This window comes from Ochotona curzoniae, unplaced genomic scaffold (assembly GCF_017591425.1).
Source record: "Ochotona curzoniae isolate NIBS_2020 unplaced genomic scaffold, NIBS_Ocur_1.0 patch281, whole genome shotgun sequence".
NCBI lineage: Eukaryota > Metazoa > Chordata > Mammalia > Lagomorpha > Ochotonidae > Ochotona > Ochotona curzoniae.
The window spans coordinates 1-25,105 of record NW_024466841.1 but is presented as its reverse complement, the minus strand read 5'-3'; the positions used below and the strand labels follow the sequence as shown (position 1 = coordinate 25,105).

Genomic DNA, 25,105 nt, shown 5'->3' with positions numbered 1-25,105 from the left:
AGCCCACGTGCAGTGGGGGGCACTGACCCAGGGCCCAGGCACAGTGGAGCCCAGGGAAGGACATGCAATTGTCACTCTTGCCCTGGGAAGCACACACAACCATCACCGCTGCCTCCACCTCCGCTTGGAGAAGCCCAGCAAGGTGCCGCGACCGGCCCTGGTCAGGATCCCACGCACGTGGCCTGGCTACACTATCTGAACTACAGCTAAGACCCCAAGGGCCAGAGGTCGGGGCATAGTGGGGCCAGGGGCGTTCTGAGTCAGGTCAACCGAACCCCAGCAGGTAGGGATGCACGCAGCAGGGCCAGTGGAGGGTCCCTGACCCAAGGGAGGTGTGGAGGTGGGAGACCCTTGTGGCTGCACAGGGAAGCAGCCGGGGATGGACAGGCGATGCCCAATCAGTGGGGGCAAGCGCGTTTCCCCCAAGCCAACATGACACCCAACGCTGTGTCCCACAGGTCCAAGTTTATTGTGTGTGTGTGTGGGGGGGTGAGGGGTGTCTGGAGGTCAAAGTCATCAGTGCATTTGCACCCTCCGACGGGGGCAGGTCAGTCCCTGCGCAGACCCCGGGGGAGGGGCCGCGGACACAGCAGCAGCAGCAGCAGCTGGGGCGGGGGGCGTGCTGCCCCTCACGGCTGGGCCAGGAGCAGCGGCCGTGGGGGGGCCTCAGGTGTCTGTGGCCCAGCCGGGGGGCTCCTGGGGCGCAAAACGCCGGTGCCTGAGCATCGGCTTGTCCTCTTCCTGTGGAGGGGACATGGCGACGGTGCCAGGGTCACGCGAGGTGCGTGGGACGTGGGTGCCCAGCGAGGGCACCTGTCTCCTTCCCTCCGTACACACACACACAGGGGACACACAGCACGCGGACCGACGCCTCGGCCCAGCCTGGCAGGCAGCGGGCGGGTCATCTCGCTGCACTTGCTGCCCAACCGAACCTGGCCTGGCACAGACATGCAGCCCCTACCGGCTCCCCGGGGCCTGCTCACCACCTCCGGCTCCCCCGGGGCCTGCTCACCACCTCCAGCTCCCCCCGCGGCCCTGCTCACCACCTCCGGCTCCCCCCGGCCCTGCTCACCACCTCCGGTTCCCCCTGGCCCTGCTCACCACCTCCGGCTCCCCCCGCGGCCCTGCTCACCACCTCCGGCTCCCCCGGGCCCTGCTCACCACCTCCGGTTCCCCCCGGCCCTGCTCACCACCTCCGGCTCCCCCCTGGCCCTGCTCACCACCTCCGGCTCCCCCCGGGGCCTGCTCACCACCTCCGAGGTCGTGCTGGGGCTCGCGCCCTCTGGGGAGCCCCCTTCGTCCCGTGAGCAGTCCGGGCCAGCATCTTCCTCGTACTCGGTCAGGCAGTCCGACTCCTCCCCTGCAGGCAGGGGTGTGGGTGGGGTGAGGGGGCGTGCCCGTCGCTGGGCCCCCCCCCCCCGACCTCGCCCCGTGCTCCCCCATAACCTTCCCGCATCTGGGACCTTACCATCGGCACAGCCGTCAGACACGTAGCTTGTGGGGGGCTCGATCCGTGACACGATCTCGGCCAAGTCCGTGAAGCCGGAGCTGGGGAACGCCAGTCCCTGGCGGGGTTGGGGGTACCCCGCAGGGTATTGGGGTGACTGTGGGGCTCAGGTGGAGATCTGAAGGGTTTAGGGCTCACCCAGGGGGTGACTGTGGGCTGGGGTGGAGATCTGAGGGCTCAGGGCTCACCCAGGGGGTCACTGAAGAGTCGGGTGGAGATCTGAAGGGTTTAGGGCTCACCTGGGAGGTGACTGTGGGGCTCAGGTGGAGATCTGAGGGCTCAGGGCTCACCCAGGGGGTCACTGAAGAGTCGGGTGGAGATCTGAAGGGTTTAGGGCTCACCTGGGGGGTGACTGTGGGCTGGGGTGGAGATCTGAGGGCTCAAGGCTCACCCAGGGGGTGACTGGGCTGGGGTGGAGATCTGAGGGCTCAGGGCTCACCAAGGGGCGGGTTGTAGGGCTCAGCAGAACCCAGGAGGGGTGGGGACAGGGAGGGTACCGCTGGCTTACGTCAGCGCGGCGGCTCTCATTCAGGTCCGTGGAACGCCGGTCCGTCAGCATTTTTTCAATGACGTCACCCCGCGTCCAGCCCCCGAACACGGCCTTGCCGTACTGGTAGCCCACGTCCTGTGGGGGGAGCCCAGCGCCATCGAGGGTTTGGGGTGGCACCTGCTGCTGGGTCCCATCCATCCTCCCCATCCGCCCCCCCATCTCCAGCCCTGTCAAGTGCTCAGACTGCAGGGGTCTGCACCCCCGGTAGACATCTCGGAGTGAGACCCCACCTCCCACAGCTCCCCTCTCCCCTCCAGGCACCACTGGTCCATCACGGCACGCTGTGGCAGGCAGCCTGGAACTTGGGGTGTCCGCACCCATTGCCTTTGGGGAGCTGGGGGGAGGCATGCGTGCTGTGCTCTGCCTCCCGTTACAGGGTCAGCAGGCAGGTGTGTGGCCACCACGCCTCTACCTTCCGAGACAGGCCTGTGGCAGGCATGCCCGCACCCAGCCCCGGCTCCAGCCGGCTCCAGCCCCAGCCCCGGCAGTCCCCAGCCCCAGCTCCGGCCGTCCCCAGCCCCAGTCCCGGCTCCGGCTGTCGCCAGCCCCAGTCCCGGCTCCGGCTGTCGCCAGCCCCAGTCCCAGCTCCGGCCGTCCCCAGCCCTGGCTCCGGCCGTCCCCAACCCCAGCCCTGGCTCTGGCCATCCACAGCCCCAGCCCCAGCCCCGGCCGTCCCCAGCCCCAGCCCCAGCCCCGGCCGTCCCCAGCCCCGGCCACCACGGCCCTGCTGCACATCCCCAATGGTGCCTGCCGGATGCTCACGTAGATCTGGTCGAACTTGCCAAAGTCCATGGTCTTGAAGCAGTCAATGGGAGGGCGCAGGTACTCGCAGTAGCAGCTGGACTTGACCACCTCCAGCTGCCGCACACACGACACGTAGGCCAGGCGGGACTGGATCTCCGCCATGTCCGGCACCTTGACCTTGTCCGCCCAGGGGTTCAGCCGCTTCCACAGCAGCCACCAGCCCGACAGGCTGTCCCCGTAGGTGCTCAGGTCCGTCTCGTCCTGGCTGCCCACGTCGATGGCGATGACCGTTTTGGCCCCCATGCTCCGAGCGATGTCCGCTGTGGGGGGGTGCGGGCAGGTCAGCGGGCAGGGACGGCCAACTCAGGGCCCCCACAGACACCGCCAAGGCGGATGGTCGTGGCCCAGATGACATGCAGTGAGCGCCTGCGTCTCCGTGCGTGCGTGAGGCCACTTGCCTGGCAGGTTGTTGATGTAACCGCCGTCCATGAGCAGGTGGCCATCCTTGGGGTCGCACAGCGGGGGCAGGTAGCCAGAGAGCGTCATGCTGGCACGCACGTAGCGCCACAGGGAGCCTGCCCGGCGGGACACAGATGCACACAGGAGCCCTCAGAGCCGCTGATCGGACAGCTCCACATGACCACCTCATCCACCAGCAGGGGAGGGCAGGAGGCAGTGGTGAGGTGCTCTAGGGGCCCTCCGGCCCCCTCACCTGAGCACCGTCTGGGATACAAGTGGGTGACAGCTAGTGGTCGGCAGGAGGCCCGAGTGGACAGGCACGCGTGTTCCCCACGTCCCAGGTGCTCAGTGGTCCTTTATCAAACCTGGGATACAGGGAGGCTGGGCGCGGGGCAGGGGGCACCTACCATCCTTGTGGACACGCATAGCCGAGGCCGTGATGTCCGTGGTCACGTTGAAGTAGGGCAGCCACAGGTCCTGCCGGGACAGAGACAGGGTCAGCCAGGGACAGGGGCCGCGCTCCTGGGGGAGGGGGCTCCTAGGGAGGGGGTTCCTGGAGGAAGGGGCTCCTGGGGGAGGGGGCTCCTGGGGGAGGGGGGTCTTGGGGGAGGAGGCTCTTGGAGGACGGGGTTCCTGGGGGAGGGGGTTCCTGGGGGAGGAGGCTCCTTGGGGACAGGGCTGCACTCCTTGGGGAAGGGGCTCTTGGGGGAGGGGACTCCTGGGAGAGGGGGCTCCTGGGGGAGGGGGCTCCTTGGGGACAGGGCTGCACTCCTTGGGGAAGGGGCTCTTGGGGGAGGGGACTCCTGGGGGAGGAGATTCCTGGGGGAGGGGGCTCCTGGGAGAGGGGGTTCCTGTGGGAGGGGGCTCCTGGGAGAGGGGGCTCCTGGGAGAGGAGGGTCTTCGGGGAGGGGGTTCCTGGGGGAGGGGGCTCCTGGGAAAGGGGGTTCCTGCGGGAGAGGGCTCCTGGGGGAGGGGACTCCTGGGGCAGGGGGTGCACCTGCCTCAATCTGCTTGTCCTGGAAGACGCGGTGGATGCTGCGGTTGAAAGCCGAGCCCGTGAACATGGAGGTGACCGGGTAGGTTAGGTCCAGCACGGGTTCCAACACGGATGTCATGCCCTAGGGATGGTGGGTGGGGGGAACTCACCTGTGGTTATCGGGGTCACCAATGGGAGAGTGGAGGCTGAGCTGGGGCAATTAGGGGCCTTCACGTGGTCAGCCAGGGCCACTAACCAGGTGCTCGCTCACGTCTGGGGACCACGGTCACGGGCAGGAGGCCAGAGAGAGGGGCAGAACAGGGCACCCCCTCTCCCCCGCCCCCCATCAGGGTCAGTTACAGGTACATCCCCAGGGGAGCAGAAGCCCCTCTCCCGGGCTCTGACACACACCTTGGCCCACTCACGTGCCCTCTGCTTGGTCCGGCTGGCGCTGCGCTCCTCGGCGTACAGGGCCCCAATGAAGGAGCCGATGGACGTGCCGCCCACCAGGTCCACGGGGACCCCCGCCTCCTCCAGCGCCTTCAGCACCCCGATATGGGAGCAGCCCCTGGGGCAGGGTGTGGGGAGGCGAGGGGAGGACATTCAGTATCCCTCACAGCCAGGGCATCACAGGGCCAGCCCGCCACCCCCCCCAGGTACCTGCTTCGCTCCTCACCTGGCCCCGCCCCCGCCCAGCACCAGGGCGATGGTGTTTCCGGTGAGTACGCGTGCCAAGCGGGAGAAGTCGCTGTGCCGGTCGGCGTGCCGGGAGAACACCTTGGCGTAGAGCTCGTGCTGGGGGTCGGCGAGAGGGAGCCGTGATGGGGTCGGAGCTCTCCGCCCGTCACTGCCCATCACGGCCTGGGCAGGAAGGCTCCGCCCCCGGCATCCCAAGCCACACCCACAGGGAGGTCCCCTCCAAGCTTCCCCTGTAGACTCTGCCCCTCTAACTGGGTGGTCCCCCTGCAGGCCCTGCCACCCTAGCTGGTGTTCCTCCTGCAGGCCCTGCCCCTCGAGCTGGGCGGTCCCCCTGCAGGCCCTGTCCCTCGAGCTGGGTGCTCCCCCTGCAGGCCCTGCCCCTCGAGCTGGGTGGTCCCCCTGCAGGCCCTGCCCCTCGAGCTGGGTGGTCCCCCTGCAGGCCCTGCCACCCTAGCTGGTGTTCCCCCTGCAGGCCCTGCCCCTTGAGCTGGGTAGTACCCTGCAGGCCCTGCCCCTCGAGCTGGGTGGTCCCCCTGCAGGCCCTGCCTCCTTGAGCTGGATGTTCCCCTTGCAGGCCCTGTCCCTCGAGCTGGGTGGTCCCCCTGCAGGCCCTGCCACCCTAGCTGGTGTTCCCCCTGCAGGCCCTGCCCCTTGAGCTGGGTAGTACCCTGCAGGCCCTGCCCCTCGAGCTGGGTGGTCCCCCTGCAGGCCCTGCCTCCTTGAGCTGGATGTTCCCCTTGCAGGCCCTGTCCCTCGAGCTGGGTGTTCCCCCTGCAGGCCCTGTCCCTCGAGCTGGGTGGTCCCCCTGCAGGCCCTGTCCCTCGAGCTGGGTGCTCCCCCTGCAGGCCCTGCCCCTCGAGCTGGGTGGTCCCCCTGCAGGCCCTGCCCCTCGAGCTGGGTGGTCCCCCTGCAGGCCCTGCCACCCTAGCTGGTGTTCCCCCTGCAGGCCCTGCCCCTTGAGCTGGGTAGTACCCTGCAGGCCCTGCCCCTCGAGCTGGATGGTTCCCCTGCAGGCCCTGTCCCTCGAGCTGGGTGGTCCCCCTGCAGGCCCTGTCCCTCGAGCTGGGTGCTCCCCCTGCAGGCCCTGCCCCTCGAGCTGGGTGGTCCCCCTGCAGGCCCTGCCTCCTTGAGCTGGATGTTCCCCTTGCAGGCCCTGTCCCTCGAGCTGGGTGGTCCCCCTGCAGGCCCTGCCCCTCGAGCTGGGTGCTCCCCCTGCAGGCCCTGTCCCTCAAGCTGGGTGGTCCCCCTGCAGGCCCTGCCCCTTGAGCTGGGTAGTACCCTGCAGGCCCTGCCCCTCGAGCTGGATGGTTCCCCTGCAGGCCCTGCCCCTCGAGCTGGGCGGTCCCCCTGCAGGCCCTGTCCCTCGAGCTGGGTGCTCCCCCTGCAGGCCCTGCCCCTCGAGCTGGGTGGTCCCCCTGCAGGCCCTGCCCCTCGAGCTGGGTGGTCCCCCTGCAGGCCCTGCCACCCTAGCTGGTGTTCCCCCTGCAGGCCCTGCCCCTTGAGCTGGGTAGTACCCTGCAGGCCCTGCCCCTCGAGCTGGGTGGTCCCCCTGCAGGCCCTGCCTCCTTGAGCTGGATGTTCCCCTTGCAGGCCCTGTCCCTCGAGCTGGGTGTTCCCCCTGCAGGCCCTGTCCCTCGAGCTGGGTGGTCCCCCTGCAGGCCCTGTCCCTCGAGCTGGGTGCTCCCCCTGCAGGCCCTGCCCCTCGAGCTGGGTGGTCCCCCTGCAGGCCCTGCCCCTCGAGCTGGGTGGTCCCCCTGCAGGCCCTGCCACCCTAGCTGGTGTTCCCCCTGCAGGCCCTGCCCCTTGAGCTGGGTAGTACCCTGCAGGCCCTGCCCCTCGAGCTGGATGGTTCCCCTGCAGGCCCTGCCCCTCGAGCTGGGCGGTCCCCCTGCAGGCCCTGTCCCTCGAGCTGGGTGCTCCCCCTGCAGGCCCTGCCCCTCGAGCTGGGTGGTCCCCCTGCAGGCCCTGCCTCCTTGAGCTGGATGTTCCCCTTGCAGGCCCTGTCCCTCGAGCTGGGTGGTCCCCCTGCAGGCCCTGCCCCTCGAGCTGGGTGCTCCCCCTGCAGGCCCTGTCCCTCGAGCTGGGTGGTCCCCCTGCAGGCCCTGCCCCCTCGAGCTGGGTGGTCCCCCTGCAGGCCCTGTCCCTCGAGCTGGGTGGTCCCCTTGCAGGCCCTGTCCCTCGAGCTGGGTGGTCCCTGTGCAGGCCCTGCCCCTCGAGCTGGGTGTTCCCCTTGCAGGCCCTGCCCCTCAAGCTGGGTGCTCCCCCTGCAGGCCCCCGCCTTACCAGCTTGGCCGGGCTGCGGCGTGAGAAGAGGCGGCGTGGGCAGCGCAGGTGCAGGTGGCCAGAGCACCAGCTTCGCATGTTGAGCCACTCCACCGTGCGCGTGGGGCCCGGGCCCTCCTCCCGGTGGAGCAGCACCAGTTGCTTGAGGGCACGCACGGCCGTGTTCTCCAGCATCTGCTCCAGCTGCGACACGGGCACCGGGTGGGCATCGGCAGCCGCCCTCCTGCCCACCCGCCTCCCTGGTCACCAGCTCCCACATTGCGGGGGTGCGGTGGGGGTCCCTGTGCACGTCCAGCCTCCAGACCTGGCCCAGTGTGGGCTCCTGGTCCCCCAGGCCCACGATGAGGATACAGTCGGCCTGGCGCAGGCACCTCACAGTCCAGGGCGTCAGCGACGCGTCCGTCTGGTACAGCACGATGCGGTGGGCGTCCTCCTGCTGTGCCAGCCAGCCCGACAGCCGGAACTCCTGGATGCTGGGGGAGAGGGGAGAAGGCGGGTGGCATCTGATCGCTGCCAGAGACAGCACTGCCTCAGGCTGCCCGCCCAGACCCGAGAGGCCTCTCCCGGGGGCGCCACGATCCCCCACTCACCTGTCCAGGGCCGAGGCCCCCAGCCGCGCCCGGATGATGTCACTGTTGAGCAGCAGTGTGGGGCCTGGGATAGACCAGCCGGGCTCAGGGTTAGCGGGCCAGTAGGGGGGTGCTGGCTGCGATGAACACACAGCCCCCCCCAGCAGTCTGCTCTCCACACTGACGGAGGCCCTGCCCAGCCCGCTCTGACGCCCCATCCCAACCCCAACTGAAGCCTCACCCGCAGCGCCACACCCACCACCGCTTGTCCCCCACTGATGGGTGCCCCACCCCAGCCCACCCCAACCGAAGCGCCGCCCACATCCTCTGCCCCCGCCACTGACCGATGGCCTGCAGGGCGTGCTGCAGCTCCAGGGTAAAGGCCACCATGGGCACCTCGGCGCACACGGGCAGCACCGCCACGGTGGCCAGGTTGCTGGCCGGGTTGGTGAGCTCCGAGTGTGGGGGCACTCCCAGCCCCGAGCCTGCAGAGACCCAAGGGCGTAAGCCGGGCTGTGGGGCTGGACTACATCCCCCAGAGTGCCTTGGGCCCGCCGCCTGTCACCTGGGAAGGGGCCTTGCAGCTGCTGCAGATTGCCCAGAATCTTCTGGCTCAGCAGGTGGATGAGGCGAGTCACAACCTGGAGTCAGAGGAGGAAGAGGAGGGGAAGGAGGAAGGGAGGGGGAGAGGAAGGGGAGGGGAAGGGGGAAGAGGAGGGAGAGGAGGAGGGAGAGGAGGAGGGAGAGGAGGGGGAGGGGGAGGGGAAGAGGAGGGAGAGGAGGAAGGGAGGAGGAGGGGGAGGAGGGGGAGGGGGAAGGGGGGGGGAAGGAGGAAGAGGAGGGGGAGGAGCAGGGGGAGGAGCAGCAGGGGGAGGAGCAGCAGGGGGAGGAGCAGCAGGGGGAGGAGCAAAAGGGGTGCCGTGAGCCACAGGGCAATGCTGCAGGCCCCACTGTCCAGGTCCCTGTTCCCACCTCCAAGAGCCCCGCCCCCTGACAGGGCCCCGCCCCTCAAAGCTCCTCCCACAGGAGGCCCCGCCCTCTGAAGTGGCTCCTCCCACGCAAAGCTCCTCCCCATGCATGAGACACCCCCCCCCCGTGAAGCTCCTCCCCACCCCCCGAGGCCCGCCCCCAGGCAGTGGGTCCGCCCCATGAAGCCTCCATCTTAAGGCCCCGCCCCATAAAGCCCCACCCCTCTCCCGAGCCCCGCCCTCCCTGCAGCCCCGCCCCCGGCAGCCCACCTGCGGGTAGCGGCGTTTGATGTGGCCCAAGGTGCCCTCGGGGAGCTTGGCCAGCTCCGTGTCCCGCACGGCGTGCACCGTGGTGGCTCGTGGCTGCCGGGTCAGCGCCTCCACCTGCGGGGGCACGCGTGTCGGGACAGCGGGGGACTGGGGGGCGGGGTGGGGGGCACGCGTGTCGGGACAGCGGGGGACTGGGGGGCGGGGTGGGGGGCACGCGTGTCGGGACAGCGGGGGACTGGGGGGCGGGGTGGGGGGACTGTGGGGTGGGGTGGGGGGCACTGCATGGCAGGGTGGGGGGCACGCGTGTCGGGACAGCGGGGGACTGGGGCGGGGTGGGGGGCACGCGTGTCGGGACAGCGGGGGACTGGGGGGCGGGGTGGGGGGACTGGGGGGTGGGGTGGGGGGCACTGCATGGCAGGGTGGGGGCACGCGTGTCGGGACAGCGGGGGACTGGGGCGGGGTGGGGGGCACGCGTGTCGGGACAGCGGGGGACTGTGGGGTGGGGTGGGGGGCACACGTGTGGGGACAGCGGGGGCTGTGGGGTGGGGTGGGGGGCACTGCACGGGTGGAGAGCCTGGGGGGACTGCAGGGCGAGGTGGGGGGCACTGCCGGGGGGGAGGGACAGCCTGGGGGGAGGTCAAGGCTGGCGGCTGCTCCGGAGCCTGGGGCAGGGGCACACTCCAACCCCCACCCCACACCAGGGGGCCCGAGCGAGGGCAGGGGTGGTCACGTCCCCCACCCCAGGGGCCCGAGCAAGGGCAGGAGTGGTCACGTCCCCCACCCCAGGGGCCCGAGCAAGGGCAGGAGTGGTCACGTCCCCCACCCCGGGGGCCCGAGCAAGGGCAGGGGTGGTCACGTCCCGCACCCCAGGGGCCCGAGCGAGGGCAGGGGTGGTCACGTCCCCCACCCCGGGGGCCTGAGCAAGGGCAGGGGGCCGAGCGAGGGCAGGGGTGGTCACGTCCCCCACCCCAGGGGCCCGAGCAAGGGCAGGGGTGGTCACGTCCCGCACCCCAGGGGCCCGAGTGAGGGCAGGGGTGGTCACGTCCCCCACCCCGGGGGCCCGAGCGAGGGCAGGGGTGGTCACGTCCCCCACCCCGGGGGCCTGAGCAAGGGCAGGGGGCCGAGCGAGGGCAGGGGTGGTCACGTCCCCCACCCCAGGGGCCCGAGCGAGGGCAGGGTGCCCAGCTCACCACACCGATGAGGTCCCCGCGGCCGTACTCGCCCACCAGCTCCTTCTTGCCGTTGCCACGTTGGATGACACTACGCAGCCGCCCGTTGAGGACGATGTAGGTGCAGTCGGAGCGGTCGCCCTGTCTGTGGGGTAGCCAGTGGAGGGGTCAGGCACGGCCCAGGCCTCGGCTGGGCAGGACCCGGGCAGCAGGGCAGCAGGTACAGTCCAGGCCTCAGTTGGGCAGGACCTGGGCAACCAGGCAACCAGGCAGCCAGGCACGGTCCAGGCCTCGGCCTGGGGAGGACCCGGGCAGCAGGGCAGCAGGCACGGTCCAGGCCTTGGTTGGGCAGGACCCGGGCAGCAGGCACGGGCTGTACCTGTACAGGGCACGTCCTGCCTCCACCGCCGTCCAGTCGATGGCGAAATCCATCTGGCGCACGAAGGGCGACATCCTGGCGGCCACCGTGTGCGCGGCGCTCAGCACCACGCTGGGCTGTGCGCGCATGATCCTGCGAGTGGCAGAGGGGCAGTGCATGGGCTTGGGGCGGGGAGGGACACGGCCTTCCACCATCCCCCAGGGAGGTCCCACGGATAGAGGGTACAAAGCCGGGAAGCCACATGGGCGGCGCTCCCGGTGTGCTCCAGGAATAAGACTCTGGGTCTCCCGCCACCCCTTCCCATGGGCTGAGAAGGGTCAGGGTGCGGGCCCGTCCTACTCGTAAAAGTCGGACTTGGAGATCCGCAGGAAGGTGCAGTCGCGCTGGGCGCGCAGGGTGAAAATGAGGGGCTCGCCGGTGAGCACTGCCAGCTGCCCCACCAGCTCCCCGGGCTGCGCCACGAACAGGCACACCTCCTCCGCCTTGTCGATCATGCGCTGGTACACGTGCAGGCAGCCCCAGAGCACGAAGTGCAGGCTCACATCCTGGGGGTTGCAAGGGGGTGGGCACGTCAGGGGGTCAGGGCGAGACCCCCGGGTCGCCAGGCCAGAGGCTTAAGCAACAAAAGTTAAAGGCCAGGAATAGAGATCTTGGTTAAGGGCAAGGCAGGTGCAGGACCTGTGGACAGAGCAACCGTTCCAGCCACATGAGTGTGTGTGTGTGTGTGTGTGTGTGCGTGCGCACGCCCTTGGCACCCAGGACAGACGCTGCTCAACCGATCGCCAAACTCTGAGCCCAGATCCAGGCTCCCGGGGGGGTTGTCTTCAGCAAGAGGCTGGTACACCCAGGCTCCTCCGGATGGACGGACAGGGCATGGCTGAGCTTCAGTCCCGCATGTGTGCGGGGCCAACCCTGCCAGTCACCCAGCACGCAAGCTCAACTCAATTAAACACTGCATCGAAACGGACCAGAGGCATAGAACTAAGAGCTGAAATTCTGCGAGTCGAGGCGACTTTGAATTCGCCGACGAATTCTCCGGATTCAGAAGTCTGTTTCGAACAACGGTGATGCTAAGGTGAGCGGGGAGCATTTGGCACAGCGCGTAAGCTGTGACATATAAACATCTGCTTTGCGTACGGGGTGTCTGGCTGAGTCCTGGTCCCTTGGCTCCCCAGTCCATCCGTATTGTAGGCATTTGGGGAAAGACCCTGGCTTGGGGGATCTCTCTCTCTCTCAGTTCTGCCTTTCAAGTTATCTTGCAAGATTCAAGAGGGAATTTGTGCAGAACATCCCACGGTTGCGTGAATTGTGGTCGCCAGGAGGTGGCAGCAACCGGCACACCCGTGAGCGGCGGGTCCCTGGAATGGGTCATTTCAGCCATGAAGGAACAGGGCACCACGGACCCCTACAACAGCATGCACGACCTGGGGACCACACAGGAGCCCCGGGGGCAGAGCAGCCAGCCAGCCAACGGCCCCCAGAGCCGCGAAAAGATCCAGCAAAAAAACAAACACACACACACACAAAAACACACCGCTTTTCAAGGCAATGATGGAAAAGTTCCAAGATCGAGGCCAAGGTCACGCACATCCTGCAAGGTCTTAAAATCCTGTGGGTGGCTGGGAGGCGTGCCGATTCTCTCCCAATAAGAACCACCTCCCTTGCCTGACCATGGTTCTCTCTCTGGCTGGCCCAGGTGACCAGCCAGTTCCTCCCCACCACGGGACACTGGATGAGCCGCCAACGTCTGTCCCCACCCTTCCCCTGGAGCTGGCGGCCCCGCGTCCTTCAGAGAGGTTGCTGGGCGTGCGTGCGACGGCCCATACGCGCCTCTCCTTTGTAGCAACGCCCAGCTTTTTTTTTTTTTTTTAATAAAAACAAGAGTTGGGTTAACCTTAACTCATTTCCAGCAGAACCCTGAGCCTGTCACCATGGCAGAGGGTAAGCTGGTTTTTCCGACCTCTTTCCTGTAGGCAGCACGGTGGGGAAACCGGACAAGGCAGAGCACCCAGTAAATGGATGTTTCTCCGGTATTTTGGCTAGTGTGACCACCTACACAGCTGATGTGTCCATTTAGAAATAAGGAATGGGGCCCGGCAGCATGGCCTAGCGGCTAAAGTCCTCGCCTTGAACGTCGGGGATCCCATAGGGGCGCTGGTTCTAATCCTGGCTGCTCCACTTCCCATCCGGCTCCCTGCTTGTGGCCTGGGAAAGCAGTCGAGGACGGCCCAAAGCCTTGGGACCCTGCACCCGTGTGGGAGACCTGGAAAGAAGTTCCTGGCTCCTGGCTTCAGATCAGCTCAGTTCTGGCCGTTGGGGTCACTTGGGGAGTGAATCATCGGACGGAAGATCTTCCTCTCTGTCTCTCCTCCTCTCTGTAGATCTGACTTTCCAATAAATAAATAAATCTTAAAGAAGGAATGACGCAGCGATGGGAAGACCTGCCTCCCCCCGTGATTTCAGCTTCTCTGATGCTTGACTGAAGTCCTGCAGGAACCCCCTGGGCAGGTGCATCCACGCGCATGCACACACACACACACCGGAAATTTCTAACACAGGACTTGCACCTGGGGTCTGGGACAGGCACTGAGGGTCACGGACAGGAAGGCACCCTTGGCCATCTGCTGGGGAAGTGAGTTTTCCTAGGCTCGGACGTCCTGGGGAATTGAAGGTGGTCCTGCTCTTGCCCCCGGAGTTCCTAGGAAGGCATGGGATGCCCCGCTCCTGCCGTGGGGGACGCAGGTGGAGGGTCCCCCTCCGCCCCTTTAATCCAGAACTCTTGGAACCGGAAGTGTTTCGAATTTCAGAGTTTTGGGGGGGCGCGCGTTGTATGGGGACGTAACGGGGGCGTCTCGGACTGAGAGAGTCCACTCCGCGCCTCCTGCGTGCCATCTGCGGGTGGTGGGCCACGGTGGTTGTAGCACGCCTGTGTCCTGGCTGCCTCGTGGGGTCAGGGAAGGAGTTTTCCACGTGGCGGGGCATCACTGTGGGTGCCCCAGGATCCACGCGGCTTTGAGATTCCTGACTTACGGACATTCAACCCGTGACGGGGGGGCCCCCTGACACGCACTGTGGGCAATGGGTGTCGGGGAGCAGAGAAGGTATCGGGCTGTGCCGGCCGTGTGTGGTACTACTGTGTGTTAAGCTACCGCTTGCAATGCTGACAGCCCACACAGGAGTTCAAGTCCTGGCTGCTCCCTGCTCATGCCCCTGGGAATGCAGCCCACACGCTGGGGTCCCTGCCGCCCATATGGGAGACCCGGATGGAGCTCTCGGCTCCTGGCTGTGCCTGGCCCAGCCCTGCCTGTTGGGGCCATTTTGTGGCGTGAACCAGCAGAGGGGAGATCTCTCTGTGTCTCTACGTTTCAAAGCAATACAATCACCAGCTGAAAGTTTCGGAGAGAGGCGGAGTGCAAATGCCCCGAGACCCCTGGGGACGGTGGCAGAGAGACCTGGCTACAAGCAGCAGGTCTGGGACTCCCCAGGGGCCCGGCTGGGACCCAGCTCCTTCAATCCCACCCCCCGGGACTCACAACGCCTGGAACCCACCCCCACCTGCTGTGATGGAACAACAGAATCACCTGCCAAGCAGTGGCACCCTGCCCCTAGCTGCCTCCCAGGCGGGGGCCGCAGCTGTCATGCCCTGCCTGATCCCAATGCCGGCTTCTTCTGCTAGAGTCAGCACCCAGGACCCCGTCGGCACCTGTCATGAGCTCGGGTCTGCGGGTGGGGTCAGGGTTTCAAGCTGCAAGTCCCACACTGGGGAGGCATCAGGGCCCAAGCAGGGGGAGGGGTGTGAGGTGCCTGCTTAGGGGTCAGAGGTCAGCCTCACCTGGTCTCCCTGGCGGGCAATGATGGTGCCAGCTTTTGCATGGTGTAACAAGACGCGGCTGTTCAGGAGAGAGGGGTCCTTGGGGAGGAGAGAGAGAGAGAGAGACAGAGGGTAGGCTAGGGTTGAGATGAGCCCAGTCAGGCCTGCTCCAACCCTGCCCACCCCTTGCCACCACCTGCCACCCAACCCGCCACCTGCAGCCCAACCCGCCACCTGCAGCCCACCCCGCCACCTGCCGCCCACCCCGCCCCCTGCCACCCACCCCGCCACCTGCCACCCCGCCACCTGCCACCCACCCCGCCACCTGCCGCCCAACCCGCCACCTGCAGCCCACCCCGCCCCCTGCCACCCACCCCGCCACCTGCCACCCCGCCACCTGCCACCCACCCCGCCACCTGCAGCCCACCTCAATCCGCATGAGCTTGGCCAGTTCCCGCTTGGCTGCCTCGAAGATGCTGCTGGTCTGGCGGCCCTGGTAGGGCCCGAAGGGGCAGCCGCCCGTGGCCGACTCGTCCTCGCAGTAGCTATATTCGCAGGCCCCCGCTGGCTGTTCCCGGGGCTCCTGCGTGGGTGTCTGTGGGAGGAGGGGTGAGTGGAGCGGGTGTGAAGCAGGGCCTGTCACCCTCTCGCTCTAACACCCCCACAACCCACACCCTTCCTCCGGGGTCTCACCCGAGCAGGAGCCGCCACCTGGGGACCCCCGGAGGCCTCCTCCTGGAGCGACAGGGAGATGCGACCACGTTCATAAGCCATGTCGAAGTCGGAGCGGGGGCCGCCCTGCAGGCCTGCAGAGGGGACGGACGAGGCAGGACACGAGGGCGCTGGAGCCCACCCCAGGGCCAGAGCTCCTCCCCAACACCCCGACCCCGTGGGACGCCTGCAAGGAGGGGACCCACCCAAGGTCGCGCCATCCCAAGGCCCACAGCCACCGCCACGGCCCGGCCTCCCCAGACCTGAGATGTCTACCGGCATGGAGACGCAGCGACTGAGCAGAGGGGCCGAGGGGGGCGCGTCCAGGGCAGGGGGCTTCGCTGGCTCTCCTGGAGGAGACACATGGCGACTCCCACCGCTCAGGGCTGCTGGGTCGAGAGCTAGGACTGGGGAGGAGGCGAAGGGGCTTGGGTGGGGATGGCCGGGAGTCCCTGGGGTGGGGGGCAGGGGACCCCGGTTGTCTGGGGGGGAACGGAGGCGAGGGCAGGGCAGCGTGGCCTCGGGTACCTGTGGGTCCGGGCAGTGGGGCCCCAGTGGGCTCAGGCGGCCGGCCAGGGGCTTCCCGGGGCTCGTCAGCGCCTGACGTGCTGACCACTCGCTTGGAGCCCCGCACGGGGCTGGTGCGGGCCGGGAGGCCGGGGCTGGGGAACAGGCGCAGGGGCTGGATCTCCTGGGGGGGACGAGTAGCAGCTGGGGGGTAGGTCCCAGGAGTCCCTTCCTGGCCCCCTCCGTCCTCCTGCGCTCCGCCGCCCTTCCCGGAACTCACGTGGCTGAAGAGCTCGTTGGTCAGCCCCAGGTAGTTGTGCAGCGCCAGGAAGGTGACCCGCTGCAGCCTCACCATGATGATCTGCACAGGGCGGGAGGGGAGGGGCTGTGGGCGGGGCTTGCCACGGAGGGCGGGGCCATGATCAGAGAGGGTGGGGCCTGTCATGGAGGGGCGGGGCCATGAGCAGAAGGTGGACTATGGGCGGGGCCATGAGCAGAGGGTGGGACTGTAGGTGGGGCTTGCCATGGAGGGGTGGGGCTGCAGGCGGGGCCTGACAATGATGGGTGGGGACACAAGCAGAGGGTGGGGCTGTGGGCGGGGCTTGCCATGGAGGGGTGGGGCCACGAGCAGAGGGTGGGGCTGTGGGCGGGGCTGTCACAGATGGGTGTGGCCTGCTGCAGAGGCGGGGCCTCAGAGGGCGGGGTCATGGGAGGGGCCTATACCAGAGAGGCACAGCCACAGCCAGACAGGGCAGGGTCTTGGGTGGCACCTGCCACGGGGGCAGGGTGTACTAGAGAGGGCCCGTGGCATGTCCAGGGAAGCAAGCAGAGCCCCGGAGAGACCCGCAATATGGAGAACTGGGGGTGCGGGTGGCTAATGGGCGCTGTCAGTGCCTGCTCGGGGCTGATAAGGGCCGGGTGACCGCGGCTCCTGGGCCCGCCAGCCGGGTGGATGGTGCTGACCTGCACCACCCGCACCAGGCTCTCTGGGTACTTGGTGAAGACAGCGGAGAAGGCCTCTACCGGCAGCCGCAGCACCGTGGAGTCCCGGGCCGCCCGGGCAGACACAGTCCGCTGCGGGTGCTGGTGACCCTGGCGGTGGACAGGAGGAGAGGTGAGAGAGCAAGGCCTTGCCCACACCCTCCCTACCGCCCCCTCGGCCCCCTGCCACCCCACGCCCAGGCCCTGTCACTCACAGTGATGACGTCCAGGATACTGAGGAGGCTGTTGACGCTGTCCCCGGGGACCACTTCCTTCACCACGCACTCTTTCCCGTCCTGAGACACACAGGACACTGACCTGTGCAGGCCCGACCACCCCAGGGCTCCATCCCACCTCCTGATGGACAGGTTCACCTATGCAGGCCACGCCCTGACCCCTCCTCCTGTGCGGGCCATGCCCCTGACTCCTCCTCCTATGCAGGCCACGCCTTGTCCCCTCCTCCTGTGCAGGTCACACCCCCTGAATCCTCCTCCTATGCAGGACATGCCCCTGGCCCCTCCTCCTGTGCAGGCCACACCCTGATTCCTCCTTCTATGTAGGCCACGCCTTGTCCCCCTCCTCCTGTGCAGGTCACACCCCCCTGAATCCTCCTCCTATGCAGGCCACACCCCTGGCCCCTCCTCCTATGCCGGCCATGCCCCTGACTCCTCCTCCTATGCAAGTCATACCCTTGACTCCTCCCCCATGTGGGCCACGCCCCTGACCCCTCCTCCTATGCAGGCCATACCCGACTCCTCCTCCTATGCAGGCCACACCCCCGACCCCTCCTCCTGTGCAGGCCACACCCCTGACTCCTCCTCCCGTGCAGGCCACACCCCTGACCCCTCCTCCTATGCAGGCCACATCCCTGACTCCTCCTCCTATGCAAGTCATACCCTTGACTCCTCCCCCTATGTGGGCCACGCCCCTGACCCCTCCTCCTATGCAGGTCACACCCCTGACCCCCTCCTGTGCAGGCCACGCCCCTGACTCCTCCTCCCGTGCAGGCCACGCCCCTGGCCCCTCCTCCTTTCCCTCAGCCCTACCCCCACTCACAGGGCCAGGCAGGCAGAGTTCCAGGAGCCCATCTTGCACCACGTAGATGCTGGCATCTGGCTGGCCCGGCCGGAGGACGTAGTCCCCCTGGCTCAGCCGCTGGAACACCATGTGTCGGCACAGCTCCAGGAAGAGCGGTTTCTCGAAGTGGCCCAGCACCCTGATGGGCAGGTGGTGAGGTAGGGAGGCAGGAGGCGGTCAGGGTGGGATCCCCGGCTGTGCCCTGCAGCCCACCCACCCCCCCCCCGCCCCGCCACCTCGCCCCTCACTCTCCCCTCGCCACTGACCGGACATTCTTGAGCATGTAGAGCACCTCGGAGGGCAGGTGGGAGTTAGCCAGGTCCCCCTCGGTCAGGTCGGCCTCCAGCACCGAGGGAGGGGGCTCCTTGCGTTGCAGCGTGGGCATTTCCTTCTGGATGCGTAAGATCCTGGCGGGGAGGGGGCGCAGGAGGGTTGGGAGGTTGTTGGCCCCCCCCCCGTTCCCCCCACTCTGGTCCACAGAAGACAAGCCCACCCTGGCCCTCAGGCCAGGTCAGGTCTGCCACCTGCTTTTAACAAGCGAGTTTTGATGGCTCCCAGAGCCGGATCCATCCTTCTGCACATCTCCAGTGGGCGCCCTTGGGCTCCGACGGCAGAGTGGGACACGGCAAGGCCTGGGGCTGACTCTGCAGCCATGAGGATGTTCTAGAGCCTTCTAGAACAACAGCTTCGGGAAGGGGGCGGTGCTGGGATAGAGTGCCTTAAGTCACGGGTTGCAAAACCACCATATCCCCTACAGGCGTGGGTTCGTGTCCCGGCTGCTCCACTTCCCATTCAGCTAACTGAGGATCGTGGCCCCAGTGCCTGGGCCCCTGCACCCCGACACGAGAGAGACCCCGAGTTCCTGGCTCCTGGCTTCTGCTTGCCAAGCCCCGGCTGTTAGAGCCATCTGGAGAGGGAACCAGCAAATGGAAGAGCTCTCTCTCTCTCTCTCTCTCTCTCTCTCTCTCTCTCTGTTAGCTCTGCCTTTCAAATGAACAAATAAATCTTAAAAAAAAAAAAAAAAAAAAACAAGAACTAAAGAACGGTGGCTTCTAGGGTGCAGGCAGGCCAGACACATAGCATCACTATATGTGTGGACTCTGCAAGCAATCACGGGCGACATTCCTGGGATAGCCCTAGCACGGGCCTGCCTCTGGGCTGACACGGAGACAGCCCCCGGGACGGCCACCGAGGATCCCCAGACGGACCCCGTCACGTGTGGACCGAGACACCTCCCCTACAAAGCTCAGTGAGTGGCTGCTGGGAGAGCCTCCCCCCCGGGGAGCCGGAGACCCTCTCTCTCTAGTGGGTGAGACAGAGAAATCCAGCAAAGCAGGAAGTGTGTGGGCTAGCCCCTTCCGCCCCAAGCCTGCAGAACCCTGACGGGGAGGGCGGTATCCACAGCTGTGAGGACAATGGGCTGCGTCTTCAAGGCAAGACACCCCATTTTGCCATCCCCTGGGACTTCAATGGGGGGGGAACCTTGGCCAAGCATGGGGAACTTGGGGAAACCGGGGTGAGGGGATGGGGGGCCGTCCCCCTCAGGTAACAGGGAGCCCAGTCACTGGTGACACAGAGGGGCCTACCCCGTGTGTACGGCACCCAACGTACAGAATCAAGGTGACCCGCTTGACGGAAGCCAGCGGCCACCCCCTGGACCAGTTAGAACAATTCTGAGAACTCGGGGAGGCGGGCAGGGGACCTGGAATGAACCCTCTCTTGCAGTGAGAGATAACCAGCTCCCAGCTTACCGCGGAGGAACTTGGCTCACACGGCCCTCGGGGGGACGGCATGGTCAGTGCCAGCCCGCCCCTGCACATCCGCAAGCCAGACTTCCTGCAAGCCACGCCCCACGCCCTACACACACACACACACACCCCGGGGGGCTAAGCTTACCATGCACACACACACACACACACACACACACACACACACACACACACACACACACACACACACGTCCCCGGGCGCCAAGCTTACTTCTTGGCAATGTTGAGCATCTTGAGTTTTTTTTTCATGCGTGGCCGGGAAGTGGTGGAGACAGAAACATCCACCAAAGAGGAAGTGGACTGGGACACCTAGGTCGGGGAGATGGGTCAGAGGTCAAGAACCTGCTGGGATGCCAGAGGGGCCGGGGGGGGGACGGAAAAGGGGCACGGGGTCCCTCTGGTGGGGGGGGATGCTGGGCAACTCAGGACTGTGGGTGGTGGTCAGCTCGCCCCCCGCCCCCTCCCTGGGCAGGGAGCCCGGCTTCACCTTTCGCATAATCTTCCGGCCATAGAAGAGTACTTTGTCCCGCTTCCGGAACCGATAGCGGGGGGCCTCAGGGGCTGGGGTTTCTGGGGGAGGGTTGGGGACACAGGTGAAGGGTCATTCCTGGGCACCCCAGCCCACCTCAGCCTGGGCCCCAGGAGAGGCACTCCTTCCAGAACCAATAATGGGGGGCCTCGGGGGCTGGGGTTTCTGGGAAAGGGTTGGAGACGTAGGTGGAGGTGTCAGTCCTGGGCACCCCAATGCACCCCAGCTTAGGCTTGTCTCCCACCCTAGGCTCCCTTTCTGGAATTGATAGCGGGGGGGGGGGGGGCCCTGTGTGTGGGATTTCTGGGGGAGGGTTGGAAACACAGGTGGAGGGCCGTCCCGGGCACCCAGTGCACCCTGGGCACCGCAGGGGGAGGGGTGGGGAGGTGGGGGTCCGTCCCGGGTACCCAGTGCACCCCGGGCACCGCAGGGGGAGGGTTGGGGACGGTGGGGAGGTGGGGGTCCGTCCCGGGTACCCAGTGCACCCCGGGCACCACAGGGGGAGGGTTGGGGACGGTGGGGAGGTGGGGGTCCGTCCTGGGCACCCAGTGCACCCCGGGCACCGCAGGGGGAGGGTTGGTGGACGGTGGGGAGGTGGGAGTCCATCCTGGGCACCCCAGGCATCGCAGGGAGAGGGTTGGGGGACGGTGGGGAGCTGGGGGTCCGTCCCGGGCACCGCAGGGGGAGGGTTTGGGGACGGTGGGGAGCTGGGGGTCCGTCCCGGGCACCCAGTGCACCCCAGGGGGAGGGTTGGGGGACGGTGGGGAGCTGGGGGTCCGTCCCGGGCACCGCAGGGGGAGGGTTGGGGAGGTGAGAGTCTGTCCCGGGCACCCAGTGCACCCCGGCCCGCCCCCCGGGAGGCACCCCGGGCTCCTCACTCCGCACTCGCAGCCGCCGCACCAGCAGCAGGATGAGCACAGCCGTGACCAGCACGGCCACCGCGGCCCCGATCATGACGCCCAGCACCTGCGGGACGAACGGCACCGGCTGCGCCCCGCACATCCGCGCCGCGGGGCCCTCCTCCAGGCTCCCGGCCCAGCCGTCCGCCTCCAGCCCCGGGGAGGCGGCGTCGGCGCCGGGACTCGGCGTCCCCATCTGCAGAATGGGACGGCGGCGACGCGGCCTTCCGTCCTCCCGCCGTCACCCGGGGGGCCGGCGGCGCTGCCCCGACACTCGGCGCACGCCGGGGAGCGTAGTTCCGCCGCGACGCGCGCGCTGGGCACGCCGGGAGTTGTAGTCCGCGCGGCGGCCCGCCCCCGTGCACCTGCCGCTGCACGCACCCTTACCGTCCCGGTTTGCAGCGGGGCTTCCGTGGGGGCCGCTCCGGGGCCGGGCGGCAGGTCCGGCGTCCCCGCCATCCTGAGTGACCTTGCAGAGCGGGGAGAAAGCGAGCAGATGGCGGACCCGGCTCGGCCCTGCACCTGCCCCGGGCGCTAGCTGGCGGGGTGCCGCGTGCGGGGCTGGGGGTGCGGGGCTGGGGTGCGCGTGCGGGGCTGGGGGGCTCCCTGCTTCTCGCCTGCCACACCTCAGGGAGAACCCCAGGTCTGCAGGCTGGCCCGACCCAGGAGGTTGGGGCTTCCCGACAGGCGGTGCGCGCGGGGGACGGGGATAACTGGGATAACGGGCTGCGCATCCCCGGGGGGCGCGGGGCGGCATCGCCAGGGACGCAGGGTCGGGGGTGCACAGCCCTGGGGTCCTGGGTCACCGGCCGGCGCACGAGGTCCCCCCGGGACGAACCTCTGCAGGTCTACCACCATGCAACCTCCCCAAGGCGCACCCGCCGGGGGCAAGGGGCTGGAGGTGTGGGGCGGCTCGCTGGGAGCCACGGGGAACGGGCAGGGGACAGACGCCGGGCAAGCCGCTGCTCGAGGGGGAACCCGGACTCACCCAGGGGCCGCCACCGCCGGGGTCCACCCTGCACCGCGGTCCACCCTGCACCGACACCGCCCCGCGGCCCCTTTAAGTGGCTCGCGGTGCGGCAGGCCGCGGCCCCGCCCACCCGCCATCTAGGCCGGCCGGCCCCGCCCACCCCGCCATGTTGGGAAGGCCGGCCCCGCCCACCCCTCCACTCTAGGAAGGCAGGCCCCGCCCACCCCGCCATGCTGGGAAGGTCGGCCCCGCCCACACCCGCCATGCTGGGAAGGTCGGCCGCTGCAGTGCCCTTTGCAGAGCGTGGCCGGCGTCTTAAAGGGGCCGCGCGGACCGGTGGCAGCCAGGCTGCCAGGCCTGCTAGAAAGGAGAAGCCGGTTTCTTTTTCCTGTTTATTTTAATTCCCATCCCTCCCCCAGTGTCCAATCCGACCTGCCCAGGCCCTCACAGGGCAAGGCAGGCAGCGGATCCTTAGAAGCAAATCCTGTAAATAAATAAGCGGCGGGTGGGGAGGGGTCCTCTCCCGCCCCCCCAACACCCCCCACTGCAGTCCCGGGCAGGGGTCAGGCTTAAGATCCAGTGGCAGTCGCGGTCTCGTGGTCAGTTCACCAGCAGCGAATGCTCCTCCGAGGGGTCCCTGCGGGACGAGGGCGTGGGAGGAAAGCCGTCAGCTCCTTGCACCCCGGCCCTCCTGCAGCCTCCTGCGGCGAGGCCAGAGGGCACCCTGCAGCCAGGTCAGAGGGCACCCTGCAGCCTGCACCCTCCTGCAGCCAGGTCAGAGGGCACCCTGCACCCTCCTGCAGCCAGGTCAGAGGGCACCCTGCAGCCTGCACCCTCCTGCTGCCAGGCCAGAGAGCACCCTGCGGCCAGGTCAGAGGGCACCCTGCAGCCTGCACCCTCCTGCAGCCAGGTCAGAGGGCACCCTGCACTCACCGGCAGCAGCAGAGGAGGGCTGCAGCCTGCACCCTCCTGCAGCCCACTGTCCCGGCAGCAGCAGAGGAGGCTGCAGGCCGAGCCACTGCCCCGGCGGAACTTGCCCGACGTGGGGCTGTCCTGGCACTGTGCAATGTAGGTCTGTAGCTCGCTCTTCTCAGCGCCGGCTCCTGGGTGCTGGCGGGACAAGGCGGGGGGGAGCGGGCGGGGAGAACATGGCTGGCACCTGCCCCTCCTCACCCCGGGGGGCAGCCTCCCACCTGCTACCCCCCGCCACCCCGGGGGTCCTAAGCACGAGCTGTGACGGACACTTGTGGCTGTTTGGGGGCTGTGGGCCCCCCTGGTGGGTGCCCTCAGCCCGGCTGCACACAGCCCGAGAGGCGCCTGACCACAGCACACAGCCGGACCCCGTACACTTGTGGTGGCCACAGGTGTCGCGGCAAGGTCAAGGGTGGTTCCGGGGGGCGAGGGGGGCAGAGGATCAAGCAGGTGTCTCTTTGCACGAGGCCCACGCACGAGAACACAGCAGGCAGGCACCCGCAGGTGACCGTGGGCAGGCCCTTCCCACGTCCCTTCCACTTCCTGGCCCTTGTCTGGGCTGTCCCCACCCTGTCCCCATTCCGGCGGCTCTTGTGAGCTGCTACTGTCCCTTCAGCCCAGAGCTGTCAGCGGTGACGGCGACATCTGACAGCTGGCCTGTAGCTGGCTTTGCCCCTGGCCGCCATGGGCTGGGAGGCATTGGAGAGAGATGGAACCGAATTCACAATGGGATTTCAGCCAAAGTCACAATTCAGATACGCCCGGCAGCCCCGCTTCCCATCCAGCTCCCTGCCTGTGGCCTGGGAAAGCAGTGGAGGACGGCCCAAAGCCTTGGGACCCTGCACCTGCGTGGGAGACCTGGAGGAAGGTTCTGGATCCTGGCTTCAGCCTGACCCCCTCCCTGGCTGCTGCTGCGGTCACGTGGGGAGAGAACCAACTGATGGAACATCTCGCTCCCCTCCGACTCTTTCTGTAACTCGACCTTGCCAATAAATCTTTAAAAATCTATGTTACATTACAGATCCACGTATGCACCCATCTTGCTCAGGGACACGGCCCAGAACGGTGAGAGAGAGGCTGAGCATGCTCCATGGGCAGCACCAAGTGAGCCCTACTGGGGAGGCCAGCTTCCCTCCCTGGGCGCAGCTGTTAACCTTGAACTCGGGAACCTGCCCAGCCGCAGTGGACGGTGTCCGTCCCAACGTGTCCCCTCCCCGAACCTCACCCCTGGTGTCTGTCCATCCTACGTGCCCCCCACCTCACCCCTGGTGTCTGTCCATCCTACGTGCCCCCCACCTCACCCCTGGCGTCAGTCCGTCCCCACGTCCCCCCACCTCACCCCTGGTGTCTGTCCACCCTACGTGCCCCCACCTCACCCCTGGCGTCAGTCCATCCTACGTGCCCCCCACCTCACCCCTGGCATCAGTCCGTCCCCACGTGTCCCCACCTCACCCCTGGCGTCAGTCCATCCTACGGCCCCCCCTCACCCCTGGCATCAGTCCGTCCCCACGTGTCCCCACCTCACCCCTGGCGTCAGTCCATCCCTCGTGCCCCCACCTCACCCCTGGCATCTGTCCATCCCTCATGCCCCCCTGATCTCACCCCTGGCGTCTGTCCATCCCTCGTGCCCCCCTGATCTCACCGCTGGCATCTGTCCATCCCTCATGCCCCCCTGATCTCACCCCTGGCGTCTGTCCATCCCTCATGCCCCCTGATCTCACCGCTGGCGTCCTCCCGTCCCCTGTGTCGCCCCCACCTCACGCCCAGTGTCCATCCCCACGTGCCCTCCGCCTCGCCCCTCCCTCCCTGCGCTGGGCCAGGGCAGCGCGCCCCCCTCCCCCCCCCCCAGGTCTCCCCGGCCCACACCGCGGGCGCCTGCTGACCTTGATGGTGTCGTAGGCGCCCGTGATGAGCGCGATGAAGAGGCTGAGCACCATGTAGATGAAGAGGCTGATGAAGGAGTAAAGGTAGAGCTGGGAGAAGAGCCACACGAGGCCGCTGCGGCCTTGCTGCGCCTGCATGGCCGCGAACGTCACGAACATGTCGTCCCCGTTGATGAGCGAGAAGAGGCACTCGGACACCATGGACAGCGAGCGGAACTGCGGGGGGAGGGGGGGGGAGGAGGCCGGATGGGCACGGCAACGCCAAGGTCAGGGCAAAGCCACAGGGTCAACCTCAGGGTCACGGGGAGGTCGGAGGGGACGGAGGACCTGATTGAGAACCAGGGACTGGGGGGGGGGGGGCGGGCACAACCAGTGTCACAGCAGAGACACCAGGGGCGGGTGGGGCGAGGGATGCTCCCCCGT

At 67.7% G+C, this 25,105-nt stretch overlaps 2 protein-coding genes across 4 annotated transcripts; both read right to left on the bottom strand.

The window, feature by feature from the left end:
* Positions 1-636: 636 nt before the first annotated feature.
* Positions 637-21,114, bottom strand: LOC121166989 (patatin-like phospholipase domain-containing protein 6). 3 transcript variants are annotated; one of them, XM_040996329.1, is made up of 32 exons: positions 20,837-21,114; positions 19,917-19,999; positions 19,641-19,738; positions 17,927-18,067; positions 17,640-17,799; positions 16,799-16,879; positions 16,566-16,694; positions 15,883-15,963; positions 15,624-15,786; positions 15,359-15,445; positions 15,078-15,190; positions 14,812-14,979; positions 14,406-14,483; positions 10,913-11,118; positions 10,574-10,705; positions 10,216-10,339; positions 9,026-9,139; positions 8,353-8,428; positions 8,132-8,272; positions 7,809-7,872; positions 7,523-7,691; positions 7,219-7,401; positions 4,913-5,031; positions 4,648-4,804; positions 4,262-4,378; positions 3,668-3,737; positions 3,260-3,376; positions 2,820-3,121; positions 2,016-2,132; positions 1,469-1,565; positions 1,251-1,360; positions 637-741 (listed from the first exon to the last, which is right to left on the bottom strand). In XM_040996329.1, exons 1-32 carry the CDS (start codon positions 21,051-21,053, stop codon positions 667-669), a joined length of 4,089 nt encoding a protein of 1,362 aa, XP_040852263.1. In that variant the 5' UTR covers positions 21,054-21,114; the 3' UTR covers positions 637-666. The 3 variants fall into 3 exon arrangements, with proteins under 3 accessions (XP_040852263.1, XP_040852264.1, XP_040852265.1); XM_040996330.1 differs by having other exon boundaries at positions 14,812-14,967; XM_040996331.1 differs by lacking the exon at positions 3,260-3,376 and having other exon boundaries at positions 14,812-14,967.
* A 1,091-nt stretch (positions 21,115-22,205) lies between these two features.
* Positions 22,206-24,907, bottom strand: LOC121166988 (mucolipin-1-like). Its single transcript, XM_040996328.1, has 3 exons — positions 24,683-24,907; positions 22,813-22,937; positions 22,206-22,464 (listed from the first exon to the last, which is right to left on the bottom strand). Exons 1-3 carry the CDS (start codon positions 24,881-24,883, stop codon positions 22,428-22,430), a joined length of 363 nt encoding a protein of 120 aa, XP_040852262.1. The 5' UTR covers positions 24,884-24,907; the 3' UTR covers positions 22,206-22,427.
* Positions 24,908-25,105: the final 198 nt, after the last annotated feature.